The following is a 19,217-nucleotide window of genomic DNA, read 5'->3' as shown; positions in this document are numbered from 1 at the left end:
CTTGACGAAAGCGAGAGAGATGAAGAGAAAAGTTGGACCTTGCGCCACTTACTAGAAGGAACATCGAACCAAAGGAAGCAAGCCCAAGAGATTGATCGGTCAGAATGGAGGCACCTGCGAGAAGCTCGAACGGTTGAAGAAGTTGGTTCAGAGTTCGTTGGAGGACACTCAAGAAGCTTTAAGAGTCAATTTTTAGTTCCTCCCCTTTTTACCCCTTTCTTTCTTTTTCGGTTTTTGACTTTCCCTATATAAAGGGAAGTCTTGTAAAGTGAATAATACGGGTGGTGGGTGAGATGTACCATTCTTAGGTTTAGACGTGCACTGGGTGACAGACGGTGTACTTAGATTCAATTCCAGTTCCATGTTTTAGTTTCAAATTTTAAGCTTTCTTAGGAGTATATACAATCTTTGTTTCATTGGAGTTCTTGGATCATTTCCATAGGGTGACAGGCAGTGAGACTCTGAGAAACTCTGGTATCTTGTATTTCCATTTTCATGTTCTTACAATGAGAATTTTAAATTTGATTCAGTTTACAACTTTACTTGTTCATTAATTACCATTTAGTTTCTTTGAATTTTAGATTCTTTTAATACATCATTTTATTTTAGGCATTCCATTTATCTTTCTTTAGCATAGATTACAGTCTTATTTTTCTTCCTTTGCATCATTCTATTTTATGTATCATGCATTCATTTTAGATAAAATCATGCATTGCATTATCTTTTAGTTTTTTTCTTTAGATAAAATCATGAATAAAGTTAGGACTTAATTCTACAATTTTAGCTTAATAAGTACCAAGTCCACGGATTAGACCCTAGGTTGCCCCTATACTACATTAGTGGGGAATTTAGGTTTGTTGACTTTTGTGTGACAAAAAATGTAAGAACTGAGAAATTCAGAGAAAGTGGGGAAGACAGGTGTATGCATCTGAGTGGACCGATCGATTTTGACGGTAGTATATAAATCAACTTTTCAAAATTTTGTGCATTCTCTGCATGCACTTCTTTTCTCCAAACTTCTGAGTTTTCCTTTTCTCCTCCTTCTCTCTACAAAATCTCTCTAGAATTTCTTCATACCTATTCCATAATCAGATAGTAATTAAGCAATCAGGGTGTCAAAAGCTTCTTTCTTCACCGATCAAAAACAATCTTTGAATTGGTAAGTTCATCTTCTTAGAAATTTTGGTTGTTGTCACATGCAAGCCAAGTCTCGAGTTGCATGTGTTCATCAGCTTTCTTTTCTTGTTTCGGACTTCAATTCTAGTCCTATGTTTGGTCTTTTCTCACCAAATGGTGATCTATAGGTGTTCATAGAGTTTCCTTCGGCGCAAGCATCAAGTTGGGAATTTGGGGTTAAGCTGTGCAGATTTTCTAAGGTAAGAGAAGCTAGTTAATTTAATTGTTTGGTTGGTGATGTATGAAAACGTTGTTTGATGGTTTTGCATGTGGGTGAAATTGAATGTTTGGGTGATCAACATTGTTTGTTTGACATGTTAATTGTTGTGATTGTTGAGTTGTAGATTATACAGATCTTGGAGTGAATTCTGGGTTGGGAAAAATATTCAGTTTTGGGAAATTCTAGGGTGTATTTCATTCTGCAGAAGTTCTGCAGAATTATGCAGAAAATTGAGCGCTCGGTCAGGTCAGGTAATCGGTCTTAGTAGTATTCAGTTTCATAGTAGTATTCTATTTTAGTATTGCTCGATTAATACTGATGGTCGGGTTTAATAGTATTCATTTTCGGCCTTGATAATATTCGGTTTGGTATTAGCGTTCGTTCTTAGTCGTACTAGGTATTAGAAATTGTTCTTAGTTGTACTAGGTAGTAGCGTTCGTTATTAGTCGTTCTATGTATTAGCGTTCGGTTTAATAGTGTTAGGTTTGATATAAGTGTTAGGCTTTGTATTCACGATCAATCTTATCAGTGTTCGGCCTGAGTAGTGCTTAGTGTTGTATTAACGTTCACTTTTAGTAGTATTCGGTCTTGTCATAACGTTCGTCTTCGTACTAGTATTCGGTTTATCAATAGGGTTCGGTCTTGTCCTGACATTCGGTCTTAACTGTGATCGACCTCCTATGGGCCTTAATTGTTAATGATCGTTTGGTCATGTTTTAGTGATTGATTTTATCTTTGTATTCGGTCTCAGTTCTTAGTTGTCGGTCTAAGTTTTATGTGTTCGATCTAAGCTAATAGTGCTCGGTTGTTCTAGCTTTCGACCCTTCAATTGTTTTAGGATAGTATTCGAGTATTTCTTGTTAAAGGACCGTTCGGTCATGATCACGTGCTGTGAGTGTTTTTTTGTTCGATCATACTCAGAGGTTGTGTTTTTGTCTGTTCGGTTCTGTTCTATGAAAAGTTATTCGGTCTTTACTATTGATTTCATTGGTTGGTTCGGTTTGATTATTAGAGTTGTGGTGATATATCTTGTATGATCTATTGTATTAGAATTCCAATAAAGTATGATGTTTCAAAAGGTATGAAAGAGAATTCCAAGGAGGAATGTCTCAGTGATCGGATAAGCAAAGTGGTGGTATAGTATGAATATGGATAGCGAAATCTACGACGTTCATCCTGACATTCTAATGATTACCAAGTCTCAAGTAGAGATGGGTAAGTCATGTAGTGAGAATAGCACAAGGCCCTAGCCGAGGGAGGGTCCTACGGTGAGTGATAACAGGTTAACCTCGTGTGGCAGCTGATGGGTTTCCAGTTACTACACCCATGAGTGCACGAACAGCAAAAAGCTACATATTCATACTAGTCCAGAAGGTCGGTTAAAGTGGTCAGTCAATATGTGTTATATGTTTTTTTATTTGTGTTTAATTATTTTATCTGTTCGGTGTATTTGGATTGTATGTTCATATGATTTTTTTTACATTAGCTTACCCTTACTTTTTGTTTTGTGATGTTGTCGTTCCGTATTTTCTTTTGTGCAATGATCATCCGGTGGATGTGAGCAGAGGATTGTGAAGTTTCGGTGGAGCAGGCGTTGGACAGGGAGGACCCCGCGGTGTAGATTATGACCGATCGGTCATGGGAAGATTTGATTTTGGACCGATCGATTGTGTTTATAGTTTTGGTCGTTAGGCGTTTTTCTGTAAAGTTTTAATTTTATGATTATTTTGGATAACTGTACTGTTAATACTTTATTAATTAGTAGATGACTGATCTATTGTATCATTTTACGTGATAACTCTATTATATACTTATACTATATTTTTGGGATGTTACAAAAAGCCTTTCAACAATTATTCTAAACCTTTCTTCCTTAAGAGTTGGCCCAATATCTTTTAACAAATACTCACTCCTTCCATTTCAATCCACCATACTCCTACTTTCCTAAAGCTTTTGCCAAGATTCATCCATTCCTTATTTCTAATGCAAGGAAGCTTAGATATAGAGTCATCACATATTTTGGCTAAACACACGCTGCAAAAAAATCATTAATAACAATCATGAAGAATAATTTCTTGAAGCATGTAGATCCGCTTTCCTTAAGGATTTATCCACGGCGTATTGGTTAAGTCTCCCAAGATGCAACAAGAACTTCCCAAAAAAATTTAAGGATAACAAAACTAGCAAATAATCTCTTTTAAGAGTAAATAAAACTAGAATATTTGAGAATAGTGAAGAAGAGGGAGAACAAATATGATAGGAAATGAGCTCTGCACGTATTATGTATGAAAAAGAGAGTTTGTGTAGGTGATCCGTGAGAGGTAGAGCTCAAGATGTTGAACAATGAGAACGGGAGCTTAAGATGTTTATTGTGTGTGAGAGAGAGCTAGTCAAGTATTTCTGTGTGAAGGAGAGAACTCGTCAAGTATTTCTGACGTCGAATTTCTAAAAAAAAATGACCTTTCAGTTCTGATTGGGCAGGTTTTGACAGAGGGTTTGATGTTTGGTATGAGGGGGGTCGACGTCTTAGTGCATAGAGGCATCAACCCCTACTAAGTCTAATGTCTAATTGCTAAAATAACGACCTTTCAATTTTTGTTTGGCAGGTTCTGGCATAGGGTTTGACGTCTGGTATGAGGGGGTCGACGTCTTAGTGCATAGAGACGTTGAGGGAACTAGTAGTCGACGTCTAATGCTATTTTATTTACAAAACTTCCACCGATCTTTTTTTATGTTGGTTATTCTGTTATTATGAGACGTTATGCGGGTGACACTATATGTACTTTTTGTACTAATGTGTGTGTGTGTATGTGTGTGTGTGTGTGTGTGTATATATATATATATATACACACACATGTTTTATAACAATCTCTCACATATTGCAAAAGATAAGAAAGAAAGATTGAAAGAAAAAGAACTTTTACACACACCATAGGAATAAACATAACCAAAAATGGACTTTGTCTGATCTAAATCGGATATCCAAATATCATCACTATACGTTTCTAATACATAGAGAAATTCAATATATTTAATGACATAATCTACTGAACACTAGTAAAAAATATACTTTTTAACTCGTCTAATAGACTTCGGTCTAAGAAAAACCGAAGCCTATCAGAAACCGGTGGCAATTTTGTAGTTTTGATGAATTTATATGTCTCGGTTCAGTGAGAACCGAAGCATATAGCACACATTCCAGCCTATTGACTCGGTTAAAGGTGGAACCGAGTTCTGTGTTTTGGGGTATTGACTCCGTTAAAAGAGAACCGAGGCCTATTACCTATCGTAGACCTACACTCGTATCTCCTTTTTCATTTTACACGAAACGATTTTCTTTCCTCTCGCAGCAGAAGCAGAAACTCTCGCAATAGAAAAGGGGAATCTCTCTTCTCCCACTTGGGAGCCACGGCGCGAGGAGGTTCTTTCCTCCATTAAAGCAGCTTGCGCTCCGGAGGGGAGGTGCGATGGTGGCCGACGTCGAAAGCGGAGGAGAGGCGCGATGGTGGCCGGCGTCGATAGCGGAGGGGAGGCGTGATGGTGGAGACGAGTACCGCGGCGGCGATGATGGGAGGCTCGCCGATCTAAGGGTTGAATGAATCGCGATAGTTTCTGTGTAGGCGAGGTGGAGGCTAGGTCAAAGCGAGACGGCAGCGAGGCCGCGGCGAGACGACAACGAGGCCGCGGCGAGACGGCAGCGAGGCCGCGGCGAGACCGCAGCGAGGCCGCAGCGAGGCCGCGGCGAGATGACGGCGAAGCCGCGGCGAGACAGTAGCGAGGTGGCGGCAAGGTCGCGGCAAGGGCGTCCTGCAGCGGTGGCGTTTCTGCGAGAAGGGGAGGCATCAACCTTCATCTTTTCTTCTCTTTGTTATGGTTTGGCCTTACAGGAGCCTCTCTGTTTTTGTTTGTTAGGCTAGTGTAGTTGCTGTTGGAGTGCTTGCTTCTGAGATTTGCTTCTGATATTTGGTTCTGTATTTTTGAGATCTGGTTCTGTGAAAGGGAAGGAAAATTCAATAACCCTTTTGCTTGGACCGTGGTCTGTTTTGTTTTGCTTGAACTGTGGACTGTGGAATGTGGACTGTGCAAGGAAGAGGGAAAAGTGGACTGTGCAAGGAAGAGGGAGAAGTGGACTGTGCAAGGAAGAGGGAGAAGTGGACTCCGAAAAAAAAACAAGTTATTGCCTCAGTTATCTAAGAACCGAGGCATAATCCGATATCGTTTTAACCCGGTTCAGAACCGAGGCATAAAGCCACCTCCTTTTTACCTCGTTCGTATATGCCTCGGCTGCAGAACCGATGCCTATAAGCAAAATTAACCGATGCAATTTCCCCTTCCTGCACTAGTGGAACCTCTTAAGTATCTCATAGGTCTTGCACGTGCATCTAATGCAATACTATAAAGGAAGAAAAATGTATTGTAAAATGCTAGCAAAAATCATGAACGATAATTTCCTGATGGGTGTAAATCCATTGTCCTCAAGGACATATCCTTGGTGTGTTGCGTAAAAAAATTGGTGATAACTGAACTAGCAAGCAATCTTTTTTAAAAGTAAATAAACCAAGGATATTTGAGAATAATGAAGAAGAGGGAGAGCAGAGACGAGAGGGAACAAAATCTACATGTATTCTGTATGAAAAAGAGAGCTAGTGAAGGTGATTCATGAGAGGAAGAGCTTAAGATGTTGAATAGTGAAAGAGAGATCTCATGATGTTTATTGTGCGAGAGAGAGCTAGTTAAACGTTTCAATGTGAAGGAGAGAGCTCATCAAATATGTTTCGTGTATTTGGAATGACCACAACTGCTTTATTTATAGAGTGGGGATGAGATATGAGATCGACCTAAGGTCCATGACATGTAGAAGAATCCTACACCTTATGGTTTGACGATACCGTTCAACACACACGAAGTATAAAAGAAATCTCGTGTCTTGCAAAAGAAAGGCTTGACCTACAAGTTTGTTGGAGCGACCAACAAAACCAGTCACACACCATGCTCAGTCACACAAGCTCGGCTACACAAGCTTAGCCACTTGAACTCCACCACACGAGCTCGGTCGACGTGAGCTCGACTGACATGAGCTTGATCAACCTAAACTCATCCAAAACAAAGGAGAGAATTTTATAATATATATATATATATATATATATATATATATATATATATATATATAAACTTAAGTTTTATAACAAAATGAAGATCAAGATTAACAATAAACAATTTTTCAAGAATCTTCGTCTCTACATTTTTCTTTTAAGAGAATGTATTCCTTATTTTGTTTAATTATATGAGACCACACATAATACAAATGTTGAAGAAAATAAACCTTGAATCCGAGAACCACCGTACATAAACAATAATAAATATAAATTAAAGCAAGTGCCAAAAAAAAAGTGGTAAAATAGAATTTTACATAAGTATACAAATAATAAAAAATTGACTTTTTAAGTTTTAGTTTTAATATTTTTTGTTCTTTTTGTTGAAAGTTTCACATCTACTCAAGATAAGACCAATTTATAATATATAAGCGAGTGCAAACTTTATCTTACACAAGTCGATTTTGTAGGATTGAATTTGACTTAAAGTCCACTTTTTAACATGATATATAACTATGGTTAGAGTCTATCTTCCTTACAAGTCGATTGTTTTCCAACACTTTTAAATATAAAAAGACAATAAAGAGTGAATAAAACCAGTATATACATGTAAATAAAATAGTCCTCAAAACATAAGTTTAAATAAATCTAAAATTATCGTAATTGATAAGTTTAAATAAAAATACATAATTAAATCAAATCAAATCAGACTATAGCAGTGTTGTTTTCTCCATCAAATCACTTTAACAACTTCATTCATGATAATATTAGTTAAATTTTAATGAATTGTTAAAAAAACTTGTGATCAATAGCTTCTCCTAATATATTATTTAGTCTCATATTGTTCTTGTTCACGTTCACTTTCCACTTTAAAAGCTTAAGAAGAAATTAGTTCATTAACTTTATGTAACGATTAATATGTATAAATATAAGTATTTAATTTAAAATATTAGCTTAGTTACCTTTTTATGTCGTTTCATAGTAAATTTTGGACATTAAAGAATTTGAATGTAATTTATTTTTCTTGCTATATTAATTGTTCCGTGGTAAGCCAAATTATAATCAAATAATAAAATTTAGACAACTATATTCTTAAAAAGAAAAAGTTACATCTTAACTATTATCTATTATTTTTTATTTAACAATAAATACTAAATTTAATAATTGGTATAAAGGTATTATAATAAATTCAATTCCCACTAAACAATTTTTATTGAGAATATTATTATGTATATAATTATTAATATTGAAGCATACCATTAATGACAAAAAAATTATCTGTATTTCTTGCCTTTAAGTAACCATATGAAATGTCTAACTAATTCCACCCACACATATTTATACCGGAGAATTTATTTTTTCATTCTTAAGTATAATTAATAAACAAATAATCAACGTGACCTTGAACTATGTAAAATGGCAAATGAGTAAAACAAAAAATTTCAAACCTTCAAATATATATATATATATATATATATATATATATATATATATATATATATATATATATATAAGAATAATTTTAAAGTAATTCAAATTATAATAAATATAATTTTTTTTAAAATAAACTTAATAAAATAGTCTCACTCTTTCCATGAATAATTAGTTTGAGGACATATTAAAAGCAAATAAATGCTTCATTAAAAGTGAAAACATAACTGAATTTGGAACTTTCTACACAGAACAAAATAGAATAATATTTATGATGTACCTTTCATAAAACATTCTCTTATCTCTTTTACATTATTATCATATTTTATACACTTTTTGACATTTTTTTCTTGTATAAATAATTATAAAAAAATTACACTTACGTAAAACAATAAAATCGATGTGCAGTGACGCACTAGCAAAGCGCGTGATCATAATTCCATATTCGTTCACCTATTAATACTGAACGGTCGATCCTCCTGCGTCTGCTTGCATGCAAGATCCTCACACTCACTGAGTCACACAGTCGCACCACCTCCTCTCTGTCTTTCTCTCTCTCTCTCTCTCTCTCTCTCTCTCTCTCTCTCTCTCTCTCTCTCTCTCTCTCTCTGCGTTTACGCACTCTCAGTCTGTTGTCAAGATTCTCAAAGAAAACGCCGTCGTTCGAGGAAGGGTTTTAGTGACCACCTTTTCGATCTTCCGTTCTTTACCGCTCCCTCGTTCTTCGATCCAACAATGGCCGTTCCCGCGACGGTCGCCGCCACGCAGGCTTCACTTTACGTTGGAGATCTTCACCCTGACGTCACCGACACCCAACTATTCCAAGCCTTCCGGGAATTCGAAAGCCTCTCTTCTGTTCGCGTCTGCAGGGATTCCATGACGAGGACGTCGCTCCGTTACGGTTACGTCAACTTTATGTCTCAGCAAGACGGTATCTCTCTCTCTCTATCTCTCTGAGATATTCATATATAGTAACATTCACGACTAACAATTGCTTAGATACATTGAATTTCTGCGGTTTTCTTTATCGTTTCTTTGATTGTTCTTGTTCGTCTTTGCGTTTTGAGAGAGATTTTTCTTTTTAATTTATCTTTACACTAACGTGTCATGGTAGTTTGAATTGGTGTTTTGTTTTAGGTTTTCAAGAGAGAGATCTTGGAAATTGCTAGTTACATGGATTTTTATTTATCGATGGCGATAACGTGGTAAAGGAATGATGTACAAATATTGCTAGTTCGAATTAGTGTTTTGTTTTCTAGGGTATTTCATTTCTTCGTACGTAGTTTGATATTTGAGATTTGGCCTTCAGAGGGTAAGTTGATACTATTGTTGTTTTTGTAAAGAAACGCTAATCTTGGAAGACTCTTGCGTGTTTATCGTGTGGGAATGGAGGTAAAAACTATTTTTTTATAAAGTGGTCAGCGAATGCAATTTTGGTCGTAGCGTCTAGGCTCTTGGGCTATCTATGGCTGCATAGCAACTGCAATTGTGGTTATTTATCTGCGATTTCCTGCAATGTCGATGATTGCAGGGAAACTAGCTTTTTTCGGTTTTATTTTATGTGTCGAGAAAATTTGCCTAGAATTCAGACAATACACACTAAACTATGATTTGATAAATTCCGGGAAATGATCTCTGGTTGCCTAGCATATTTTTAGTTTTAATGGTAATCTCTTGGGTTTTAAAGTACGTAGTTGTTAAAAAGTTATATACACAAGTGAGTTTAATTAAACTGTAGTGCTTATGATTTGTTCATTGTAATTTTAATCAGTTTTCTTTGTGAAAAAAAGATTAAAGACATGTTTTAAAGGATTTTAAGTTTGTGGAAGTATTTTTGATTTCGGGCTGTGCTCTTGCTTAAACTTTTCTGACCCAATTGTGTTATACTGTGTGGCTTGAAATTTGTAATTGTAATTTTTTCATTAACTGCAAGATGTTCTCTTTGAAAAAGTTAGAGCGTATTGATTGCTATCTTTGACGGTTTAAGACAAGGTTCTTACTAACTCAATTTCCTAAATTAGTTTGTTCACGTGGAAGCAACAGTGCTTACTTCAATTTCACTTTATTAGTTGTATTTGTGCTTTCTGAAAAGAGTAAAGAATGTGCTTTCTGGGGTTATTGTTGCTCTTGGCATGTTTATACCTGTTGACGTAGTCTGATTCCATTAACCTTGGTATGCTTATTGTGTAGCAATTCGAGCTATCAAGGTTAAAAATAATTCTTATCTCTTTGGAAAAGTGATGAGGGTCATGTGGTCACATCGCGATCCTAATGCAAGGAAAAGTGGCAGAGGGAATGTGTTTGTTAAGGTATATCTACAGCTTTGGTATGAATAGTTAATTCATTTCTGGTTCATTATTGCTTGAAGTGAATTCTAATGGAAAGTTTCTGTTGTTCAATACCATGGCAGAACTTGGCAGAATCAATAGATAATGCGGTGCTACATGATTTATTTCAAAAATATGGGAATGTTTTGTCCAGCAAAGTAGTCGTGTATGACGATGGGAAGAGCAAAGGGTATGGCTTTGTTCAATTTGAGTCAGAGGAATCTGCAAATAGTGCCATTGAGAACCTGAATGGCTCTACTGTGAGAGACAAGCAGATGTATGTAAAGCTCTTCATTATTTCAGGGCAAATGCTAGTTAAAGTGGGAGCTCTACTAGAACTTGTTATTGATGCACCACGCTTTGATTTCCAACTTATTTTTCGATAACATTTTCATTATTGATTCCTTAACTAGTTTTTTATGCACCACGCTATGCTTTATCCGCTTTCTGTACAGATATTTGCCTAAGATAAATATTAATCTGAGTCTAATTTTCTAATAGATATGTTGGGAAGTTTGTCAGAAAAGGTGACCGCATTGTGCCTGGTAATGATTCCAAGTATACAAATTTGTACATTAAAAACTTGGATTCGGATATTACGGAAGCACTTCTTCAGGAAAAGTTCTCCACTTTTGGAAAAATTATTAGCTTGGCTATTGCAAAGGATGACAATGGGCTATCCAAGGGTTTTGCATTTGTTAACTATGATAGACCAGATGATGCTAGAAAGGCGATGGAAGCAATGAATGGATCGCAATTTGGTAGTATTTTTACCCTTTCAATGTATACAAGTGGTGTTTATTCACAAAATTTCCTTTTTTGATATTAATTCATATCTGTCTTTTGATTTGTCATATGTAGGTTCAAAGAATCTTTATGTTGCTAGGGCACAGAAGAAGGCTGAACGTGAGCAGATCTTGCATAATCAATTTGAGGAAAAACGCAAGGAGCAAATACTGAAATCAAAGGTAATTCCATGCCCTTTCTCTTACGTTTAACTTGTGAATTCCTTTTTTTTCTTCTGACAATGTCTTCATTTAACTTCCAGGGCTCTAACCTTTATGTGAAGAACATTGATGACGCTGTTAGTGAAAAAGAACTACGAAATCTGTTTAGTTCATGTGGCAGAATAACTTCTGTAAAAGTTATGCGAAGTGAAAAAGGGATAAGCAAGGGGTTTGGTTTTGTCTGCTTCTCCAACCCTGAGGAGGCTAATAAAGCTGTGAGCACTTTTTATGGTGAGTTTTGCCGATGTATTATTGTAAGGTCATAGGATTGAATGCGACCATGTTCTGTTTTTAGCTAGATAGTATGAAACAGGGGACAAGTGCTTGCTATAACATTTCAATAATAGGACACAAGATTTGTATATACATTTATAGGATTACAAACTTTTTTTCTTAGTTTGGGGGATTGAAAGATCAGTTATAATTTATATGTTGTCTTTTGTTTTTTCCTTTCAATACCAATATTTAATTAAAGCTCTGATCTCGAGAATTTACATCCATGTTACTTCAATGAATTTGAACACGTATTCCATTTAGAACCATTTTTTGAAAACACTGCTTTTATTACGTTGTTTATGCTCTTATTTAAAATGCTGTTACATGCTGCAGGATGCATGTTCCATGGTAAGCCACTGTATATTGCTTTCGCTCAGAGGAAAGAGGATAGGAAAACACAGTTGAAGCTCCACTATGCACCACAACAAGCACGATTGAACGGATCTTCTGCTGCAGTTATCCCTGGTGGCTTTTCATCTTACTTCTATCCAAATGTTACTTCACATATGCTTCAATCTGGGCTTTTGTATCAACCTCTGGGATTGGGACCAGGATGGAGGACTAATGACTTTACGCTTCCTACTAGATCATTTCAACAATCACAGGTTCCTATTGTGAGTGCGAATTTACAGAAGAACTTTAAAAAATTAATGTTTTTTTTACCTTTTTATATTATTTTGGGAAAAATATTTACTTGGAAAAAATTAATAGCTATATCATTACAAGGTATCTCTAACTTTTATTCCTTTATGCAAATCATTTGTCAAACTAATGAGTCTTAGACATGAAATTTATATTTCATTTCTCTCATTTTCAGGTTCCTAGCACTAATAGGAATCATAGGCTAAATAGGGGAAGAATGAATGGGCATACAAATTCAGTGGGAAAAGCTCACTCTGGTGTATATATCCCGCAACTGCAACACTATTATCAGGCGATGGACTCAAGAGAGTACCTGACAGGTTTGCTTCTTTTTCTTCACCTATTTCTTCAGAAATTCAAGACACCATGCACTACCTCTTTGTTTTTTGCATTTTGTAATTCTTAACTGCAATGATTTATGTTATCTTGCACAGCTTAGCTGCGAAGATTCCAGGAATGCTTATGGAGAGACACTTCCTGCGTAAGTGACGTGTTGTTGTGTTCTGTTGACGATTTCAACCTTGAGATGATATCTGATAAATGACGTGGTAGAAGCTTCCAATAACTGAGATATCTGATAAATGATTTTTGCATAGCAAAAGAAAAAAAATAGAAATAAACGGAAAGGGAACTCTTCTTTCTTTGTCATAGTATTGATAGTGAATAACTGATGGTATCTTTCGGGGTAAACTTTGTTAGAATTTTGATTACATGAATAATCTTGGATTCTTGTATGAATTTTCATCTTACTTTTTTGTTAATAAATAATGTCTTTCATCAATACGCCTTTAGCAATTCGTGTAGCATTATGTTTTGATTTTATATTCGCTGGTGCAAATTTTTTCTATATTAATTCATTAAAAAAGAAATTTTAGTTATTTTTACAATCGTTCTATTTTAATAAATTAAGATTGATTAAAACTATTAGAGCTTATGTTCGTGGTGATTTAACTCAGGCTTTCAAACATACTGATTAAATATGTTGAAAGATATTTTAATATATTAAAATAATAAAACACATTAAATCATATTCAAGAATGAATTCAGTGACTTTGGGTGGGAATAGAATATGTTTTGATAACACTAAAATTACGTGACTTTTACCTGTCCAAAAATCACTGAGCAAATTGATCTTTACCCACAATAAACCATTATTATGTATTTTCAGTATATTTATTATTAAAGAATAACTTAAATTTAAAATATTAATTTCTTTTTCAATACTATTTTTTTCATTTTTAATTTATTCTTTTATAATTTTTAATTAATAGGTCATTTGAAAAATTACTAAAGAATAACTTATAATTAAAGTATTAATTACTTTTTTATACTATTTTATTTTTATTTTTAATTTCATCTCTTTTTTATTTCTAATTACTTCATCATTTAATAAAGTTAAATTTAGAAAAATGTATTTTATTTCTGTTTCTCAAAATAATATTATTTATAAATAATACATATTTATTAACATTACAAATTGTTTACACGATTATATAAAAATTATTTCTCTCAAGAATTATTTTACTTCCTTTTTTCTCTATTTGATTTGTTTTTAAATTGATTTACCATAACAATGAAAATATATTTCAACTTCATCATTTGATGATAAATTATTATTTTAGTTCTTAAGCAACACTAGTTTCCGAAAGTTGAAATGTGCCTATCAATCTTTAAAATATCAGTTACGTATAAAATGTAAATTCTTTTCTTAATCAATTTAATCCATAATAAACATTTCTTAAAAATTATGATGAAAATTAGTTGATTTTTAGAATAAATAAATAATTACTTCTTTTTAATGTGTATCCTTAGATACCTTTTAACCAAAATTAAAATGTTTTTTTAATTTATTTTTAACATATTTACTATTAAGTAATAATTTATATTTAAAGTATTATTTTTTTTCATACTATTTTTTTATTTTAATTTTATCTTTTCATAATTTCTAATTATTTGGTCATTTAATAAATAGTTAAAGAATAACTAATATTTACAATATTAATTTTTTTTTCATTTTTAAGTTTATCCTTTTTAAGAATAACAGTAAACACAACATACTAAACCAAACATTCATCATCACCACTACCATTCTCAAAATGTAGGACATTGGTCTATCCCTTGTACCCAACCTCACACACTTGCTTTTTCAAACAGGGTGCTTCGAGTCGTCCCAACCTCATGACTAAAGGACCTATTTCACTGCTCCTCAAGGACTTAGGAGTAAAAACGTTGGTGTGTCACACACCAGGCACTATACTCAGTAAACAAGTTAGAGTCGGGACAAAACACCATTCCCCTTCCCGCATCGTACGATTGAAAATACCTCTTTCTCACATTGCACTACCAAAAGCACCAAGCTCAGGATTTACTAAGTACAATGAGTAGACTCGTCCTCCATAACATGGAACCAAACAACTACCAAGACATGCACCATTAATATTCAAGAGTCATCTAAAGCCAGCCCATAGACTACCAAATAGCTTAGCCTGAAGTCCATACTCCACAACCACTAGAACACAACTCTGCACAACATAACACAACTCGATCATGCAACCATAGATCTCAACCACTTCCTTAAACAACTCGGCCCCTATGTCCATCAACTTGCCCAACCTAAAAAACACACTTAAAACTGAGTTCTAAACACTAGTAAAAAAATAACTTTTTAACGCACCCAATACGCTTCGGTTTTGGAAAACCCGAAGCATATTAAAACGCGGTGGCGTTTTTGTAATTAACGGGAACTTATATGCTTCGGTTACTAAGGAATCGGTGCCAAAACGTGATACTACCTCGGTTATCTCAGCCACCCAAGCCATAAAACTCTCTTCCACTCTACAAGTCAGACTGGCTACCTTTTCGTGATGGGGATACCGCTTCGGTTCTTCACAGAACCGGTGCCTAAACTGGATACTACCTTGGTTTGCAAGCCAACCGAAGCATAAAAGTCTGTGTATTCAGGCTTTTCATCTGTCCACATAGACTGCTTCGTTTTTCTAGAACCGGTGTCGAAATGGGCTACTACCTCGGTTTGGAAGCCAACCAAAGCATATAGGTTTATTTTGAATTTTTTTTAAGCTGTTTAGGCATCGGGTTTTTGTTGAACCACTTTAGTAGCTTGCGTACTGCCTCAGTTATTCGTGAAACCGAGGTAATATCTCTTTGGTTTATTTTACAGAATCGTAAAAAAGGGTTTACATTTCTTCTTCGACCAGAGCGACCTCCCCTTTCTTTCTCTTCGACCAGAGCGACCACCAAACGCGAACTGCTGCAACTAGGCGAACCTGCACCACCAAACGCGAAGTGCTCCTGAGGCGTTCTCCATTTCTGTCACGCAACAAGGTCTCTGTTTCGATTTCTCTCGCGGGTTGGCCATTGTTGTCTTCTCCGTGCATCGACCGCTGTGCCGCCACAGTTCGTCCCCCTCCTTCGCCTCCATTGTCTCCGGTGAAGCGTTGTCCAAGTTGGGTGGCTCTATTTCTCGCGCGAACTACAAGAGTATTCTCTCCAAGCGTTGCTTCCGCCATCGTTCCCGCCGCTCCACCGCCACTCCGCTGCCTTTGCTGCCGTCCTTTGCCGCCACGGTAGGTTTTTAAAACCCTTTACATTTTTATTTGTCTGTGGTGATTGATATTGGTTTGAATGAAGAAAGGAATGTCTACGTGGTGCATTTTTTTTGGAACAAAAGTGCACATTATCAAGAGAGTAAAAGAGATGAGAATTTTACTATTTAAATGGGGTAATGCAATTTATAATATGATTTGTTAGTATTTTAGCATTAAGACAATTAAAGATGTTATGTAGATGTTTAGAAAGTTGAGATGAAAGTTAGGAAGTGATTGCAGCGGATGGAAGAGACCAAAATGTTATGCAATTATTACAATGTAGGATCCTGAATTCAAGTGAAGCCAAGAGTATCTTTTCATATATGTATCCCAAAATTTTATGACCGTAAGCTAATAATCACAATTAATAGTATTAACAATAATGACTGAAATGTATATAGTATGATAGATGAGAGATTTAAATCATGGGAAAAAACTTAAGTAAATTGACGGACTAAGATATGAAAAGAGAACTTACAAATTAGAAAATTCTTATAGGTGCATTAATTATTGAGAAAAGCAATAATCATATCTAGGGATAAAGTAAAAGAAAAATCGATATAATCATATAAATTTTTATTATTTTATATTATCGTTATTTATGTAATTTCATATAAAAAAAAGTAACCATTGTAATTAGCATATACTATTAATTATATTATTACATATTTGATAATAAATATAAACAAACATATAAATATATAAGGTGTATTTATAGTCTTCTAAGAAAATCTGAGAGAGATCGGATCAAATAAAACAACAATCCATAATTAGTTGAGTGGTCGCCTAACGAATGAGTGTTAGAAGAAAAATATATAAAAATTAACCTAACAAATATAGAGTTTCCTGAGTAGTTAGGCTCGACCCAACTCACTAAATTCTCATAATAAGTTTTTCGTCCAACAAATGATTTACTCACTAATAAAAAAAAGGAGATTCAAACTCGCACATTACGCTTCGGTTTCATTAAAACTGAAGCGTATCAAAACGCGGTAGCAATACTGTAATTATTTGTTTGCTTGAATATATATTGTTGTTTACAATTAGCCTTAGTTTTCCATTTGAGATTCAATACAAAAATTATTTACTATCTCTAGATTTTTTGAACAAATGTACTATTTACAAATGAATATAGGAGATGGTAATAAACAAGTATTGAATCTTGAATTGTCCGGTTGAACAGTTTAAGAAGAGTAATAATTTTTTCATAGTTTATTAATACATGTCATAAATTTCATGAAATTTTGCAGTTGTGTTTTGCATTGATCTTCAGGTGCATATTTGATTGTGATTTATAATCACTTTCATTTCGTGTAACCTGAAGACCAATGCGAAATGCTGACAAAATTTCGTGAAATTTTAGATATGTTGTTTAAAAAATTTATATGTTTAATAAACTAAAAAAAGTGAATCTTCTTGAATGGGATAGGGTCACACCTTGAATACAAACACGATCAAAGTGATGATTCAAGATTATTGAAATTGTGTAAACAATTTCAGTAAACATGCGTACGGATTGAGGGTGGATTAATTTACCATGCATCAACACTGAGTACGAGAGAGGGGTAGAAGAATTTATAGAGTTTGCGCAACGTAATGCGAGTACAAGTGGTGATGATGAAGTCAAGTTTAGATGTCCCTATGTGAACTGTTTGAATGGGAGGAAGTTGAACACAACTGATATTAGGGAACATCTTATCTGTGATGGTTTCGTACGAAGTTATACAACATGAATATGGCACGACGAATTAACAGACTTTCCAACTGTCTCTCCAACTACAAATGTATATGATTCCTCCATGGATATGGAAGATCGACCAGAAGAAGACAACTTAGAGGACATGATCCGCGATGTTGGCGCAGAAGCTTTTGCCCAAGCGCATGTGTATGCAACGATGTCCACTGATGCAGAGACTCCTTTGTATGTCGATTTATGTTAAGGCTCATGAATTTAAAGGTGAGAAATGGATGGACTGATAAGAGTTTTACAGAATTGTTGTCGTTGTTGATGAAATGCTGCTAGATGGAAATACATTACCCACTCGTAATTATGATGCAAAAAAAATTCTTTATCCGATGGGTATGGAGTATAAACGGATACATGCATGTCCGAATGATTGCATATTATATAGGAATGAGAGTGAAGTTTAGATAAAGTGTCCAAAATGTGTGTTATCACAATACAAGTCAAAAAACAATGGTGAAGATAGTGATCACACAGAAAAGAATGGTTCTTGCTTTGAAAGTAGTTTGGTACATTCCACTCATGGCCAGACTTAAGCGTTTGTTCGTGAATCCCAAAGACGCTAAAAACCTAAGATGGCATGCAGATGAGAGAACAACTGATGGGCTGCTTCGTCATCCAGCTAATTCAAAGCAATGAAAAAATATTGATCAAGAATTCCCCCAATTTGGTGAAGAATGTAGAAATCTTAGGTTTGGCTTAGCTACTGATGGAATGAACCCATTTGGTAATTTAAGTACCAATCACAGTTGTTGGCCCGTTATACTGATAATTTACAACTTATCTACTGGATTGTGCATGAAAAGAAAGTACATGATGTTGTCAATGTTGATATCTGGTCCAAAGCAGCCTGAAAATGACATAGATGTTTATCTCAGGCCACTAGTTGAAGACTTGAAGTTGTTGTGGGTTGATGAGGTTGAAATATTTGATGCCTTTGCTTCAGAAACTTTCATGATGCATGCCATGTTATTTTTCACCATTAATGACTTCCCAACTTATGGTAATTTGTCGGGATACAGTGTGAAGGGTCATAAAGCATGTCCTATATGTGAAGAAAACACGGAAGGAAGACAACGTATATGCTTCATCGGCGATTTTTACAATCTAATAATCCATATCGAAGGTTAAAGAAAGCATTCAATGGAGAACAAGAGAAAGACAATGCACCCACTCCACTTACTAGACTTGAAGTTCTTGAAAAAGTTAATAGAGTACATCATGTATTTGGGAAAACATCCAAGAAGTCTTCTGTAACGACCCCTCTGAAGAAGAAATCAATATTCTTTGATCTTCCATACTGGTCAAATTTAGATGTTAGACATTGCATAGATGTCATGCATGTAGAGAAAAATGTTTTTGATAGCTTGATTGATACACTACTAAACATCCAGGGAAAAATAAAAGATGGAGTGAATGCGCGTTTGGATTTGGTTAACATGAAGATCCAAGAAGAGTTGGCCCCAAGAGAGATTGGTAAGCGTACTTATTTTCCCCCTACATGTTACACAATGTTCAGACAAGAGAAGATAAGTTTTTGTCTTTGTTTAAAGAGTATCAAGGTACCACAAGGATACTCTTCAAATATCAAGAGCTTAGTGTCAATCTAGGACTTAAAGCTTGTTGGAATCAAGTCTCACGATTGCCACGTCTTAATGCAACAATTGTTACCGGTGGCATTTCGTGGAATTTTGCC

At 35.0% G+C, this 19,217-nt stretch overlaps 1 protein-coding gene across 1 annotated transcript; it reads left to right on the top strand.

The window, feature by feature from the left end:
- Positions 1-8,429: 8,429 nt before the first annotated feature.
- LOC148193939 (polyadenylate-binding protein 7-like) lies at positions 8,430-12,953 on the top strand. Its single transcript, XM_088097492.1, has 9 exons — positions 8,430-8,851; positions 10,111-10,229; positions 10,331-10,524; positions 10,749-11,008; positions 11,109-11,215; positions 11,296-11,485; positions 11,864-12,144; positions 12,348-12,492; positions 12,607-12,953. The coding sequence occupies exons 1-9, from the start codon at positions 8,656-8,658 to the stop codon at positions 12,609-12,611; spliced, it is 1,497 nt and encodes a 498-aa protein (XP_087953618.1). The 5' UTR covers positions 8,430-8,655; the 3' UTR covers positions 12,612-12,953.
- The last annotated feature ends 6,264 nt before the right edge of the window (positions 12,954-19,217 follow it).

Source organism: Vigna umbellata, chromosome 8 (assembly GCF_029865625.1).
Source record: "Vigna umbellata cultivar VRB3 chromosome 8, Vumbellata_1.0, whole genome shotgun sequence".
NCBI classification, from domain to species: domain Eukaryota; kingdom Viridiplantae; phylum Streptophyta; class Magnoliopsida; order Fabales; family Fabaceae; genus Vigna; species Vigna umbellata.
The sequence above is the reverse complement of the archived record's forward strand: the minus strand, read 5'-3'. Positions and strand labels throughout refer to the sequence as shown.

What these genes read in the sequence shown, in the direction of transcription:
- LOC148193939 (XM_088097492.1), top strand. Translation starts at nt 8,656, where the DNA reads ATGGCCGTTCCCGCGACGGTCGCCGCCACGCAGGCTTCACTTTACGTT. An exon ending in GAGGGAATGTGTTTGTTAAG is followed by an intron (nt 10,230 to 10,330) that starts GTATATCTACAG and finishes ATACCATGGCAG; the next exon opens with AACTTGGCAGAATCAATAGA. An exon ending in AACAATCACAGGTTCCTATT is followed by an intron (nt 12,145 to 12,347) that starts GTGAGTGCGAAT and finishes TCTCATTTTCAG; the next exon opens with GTTCCTAGCACTAATAGGAA.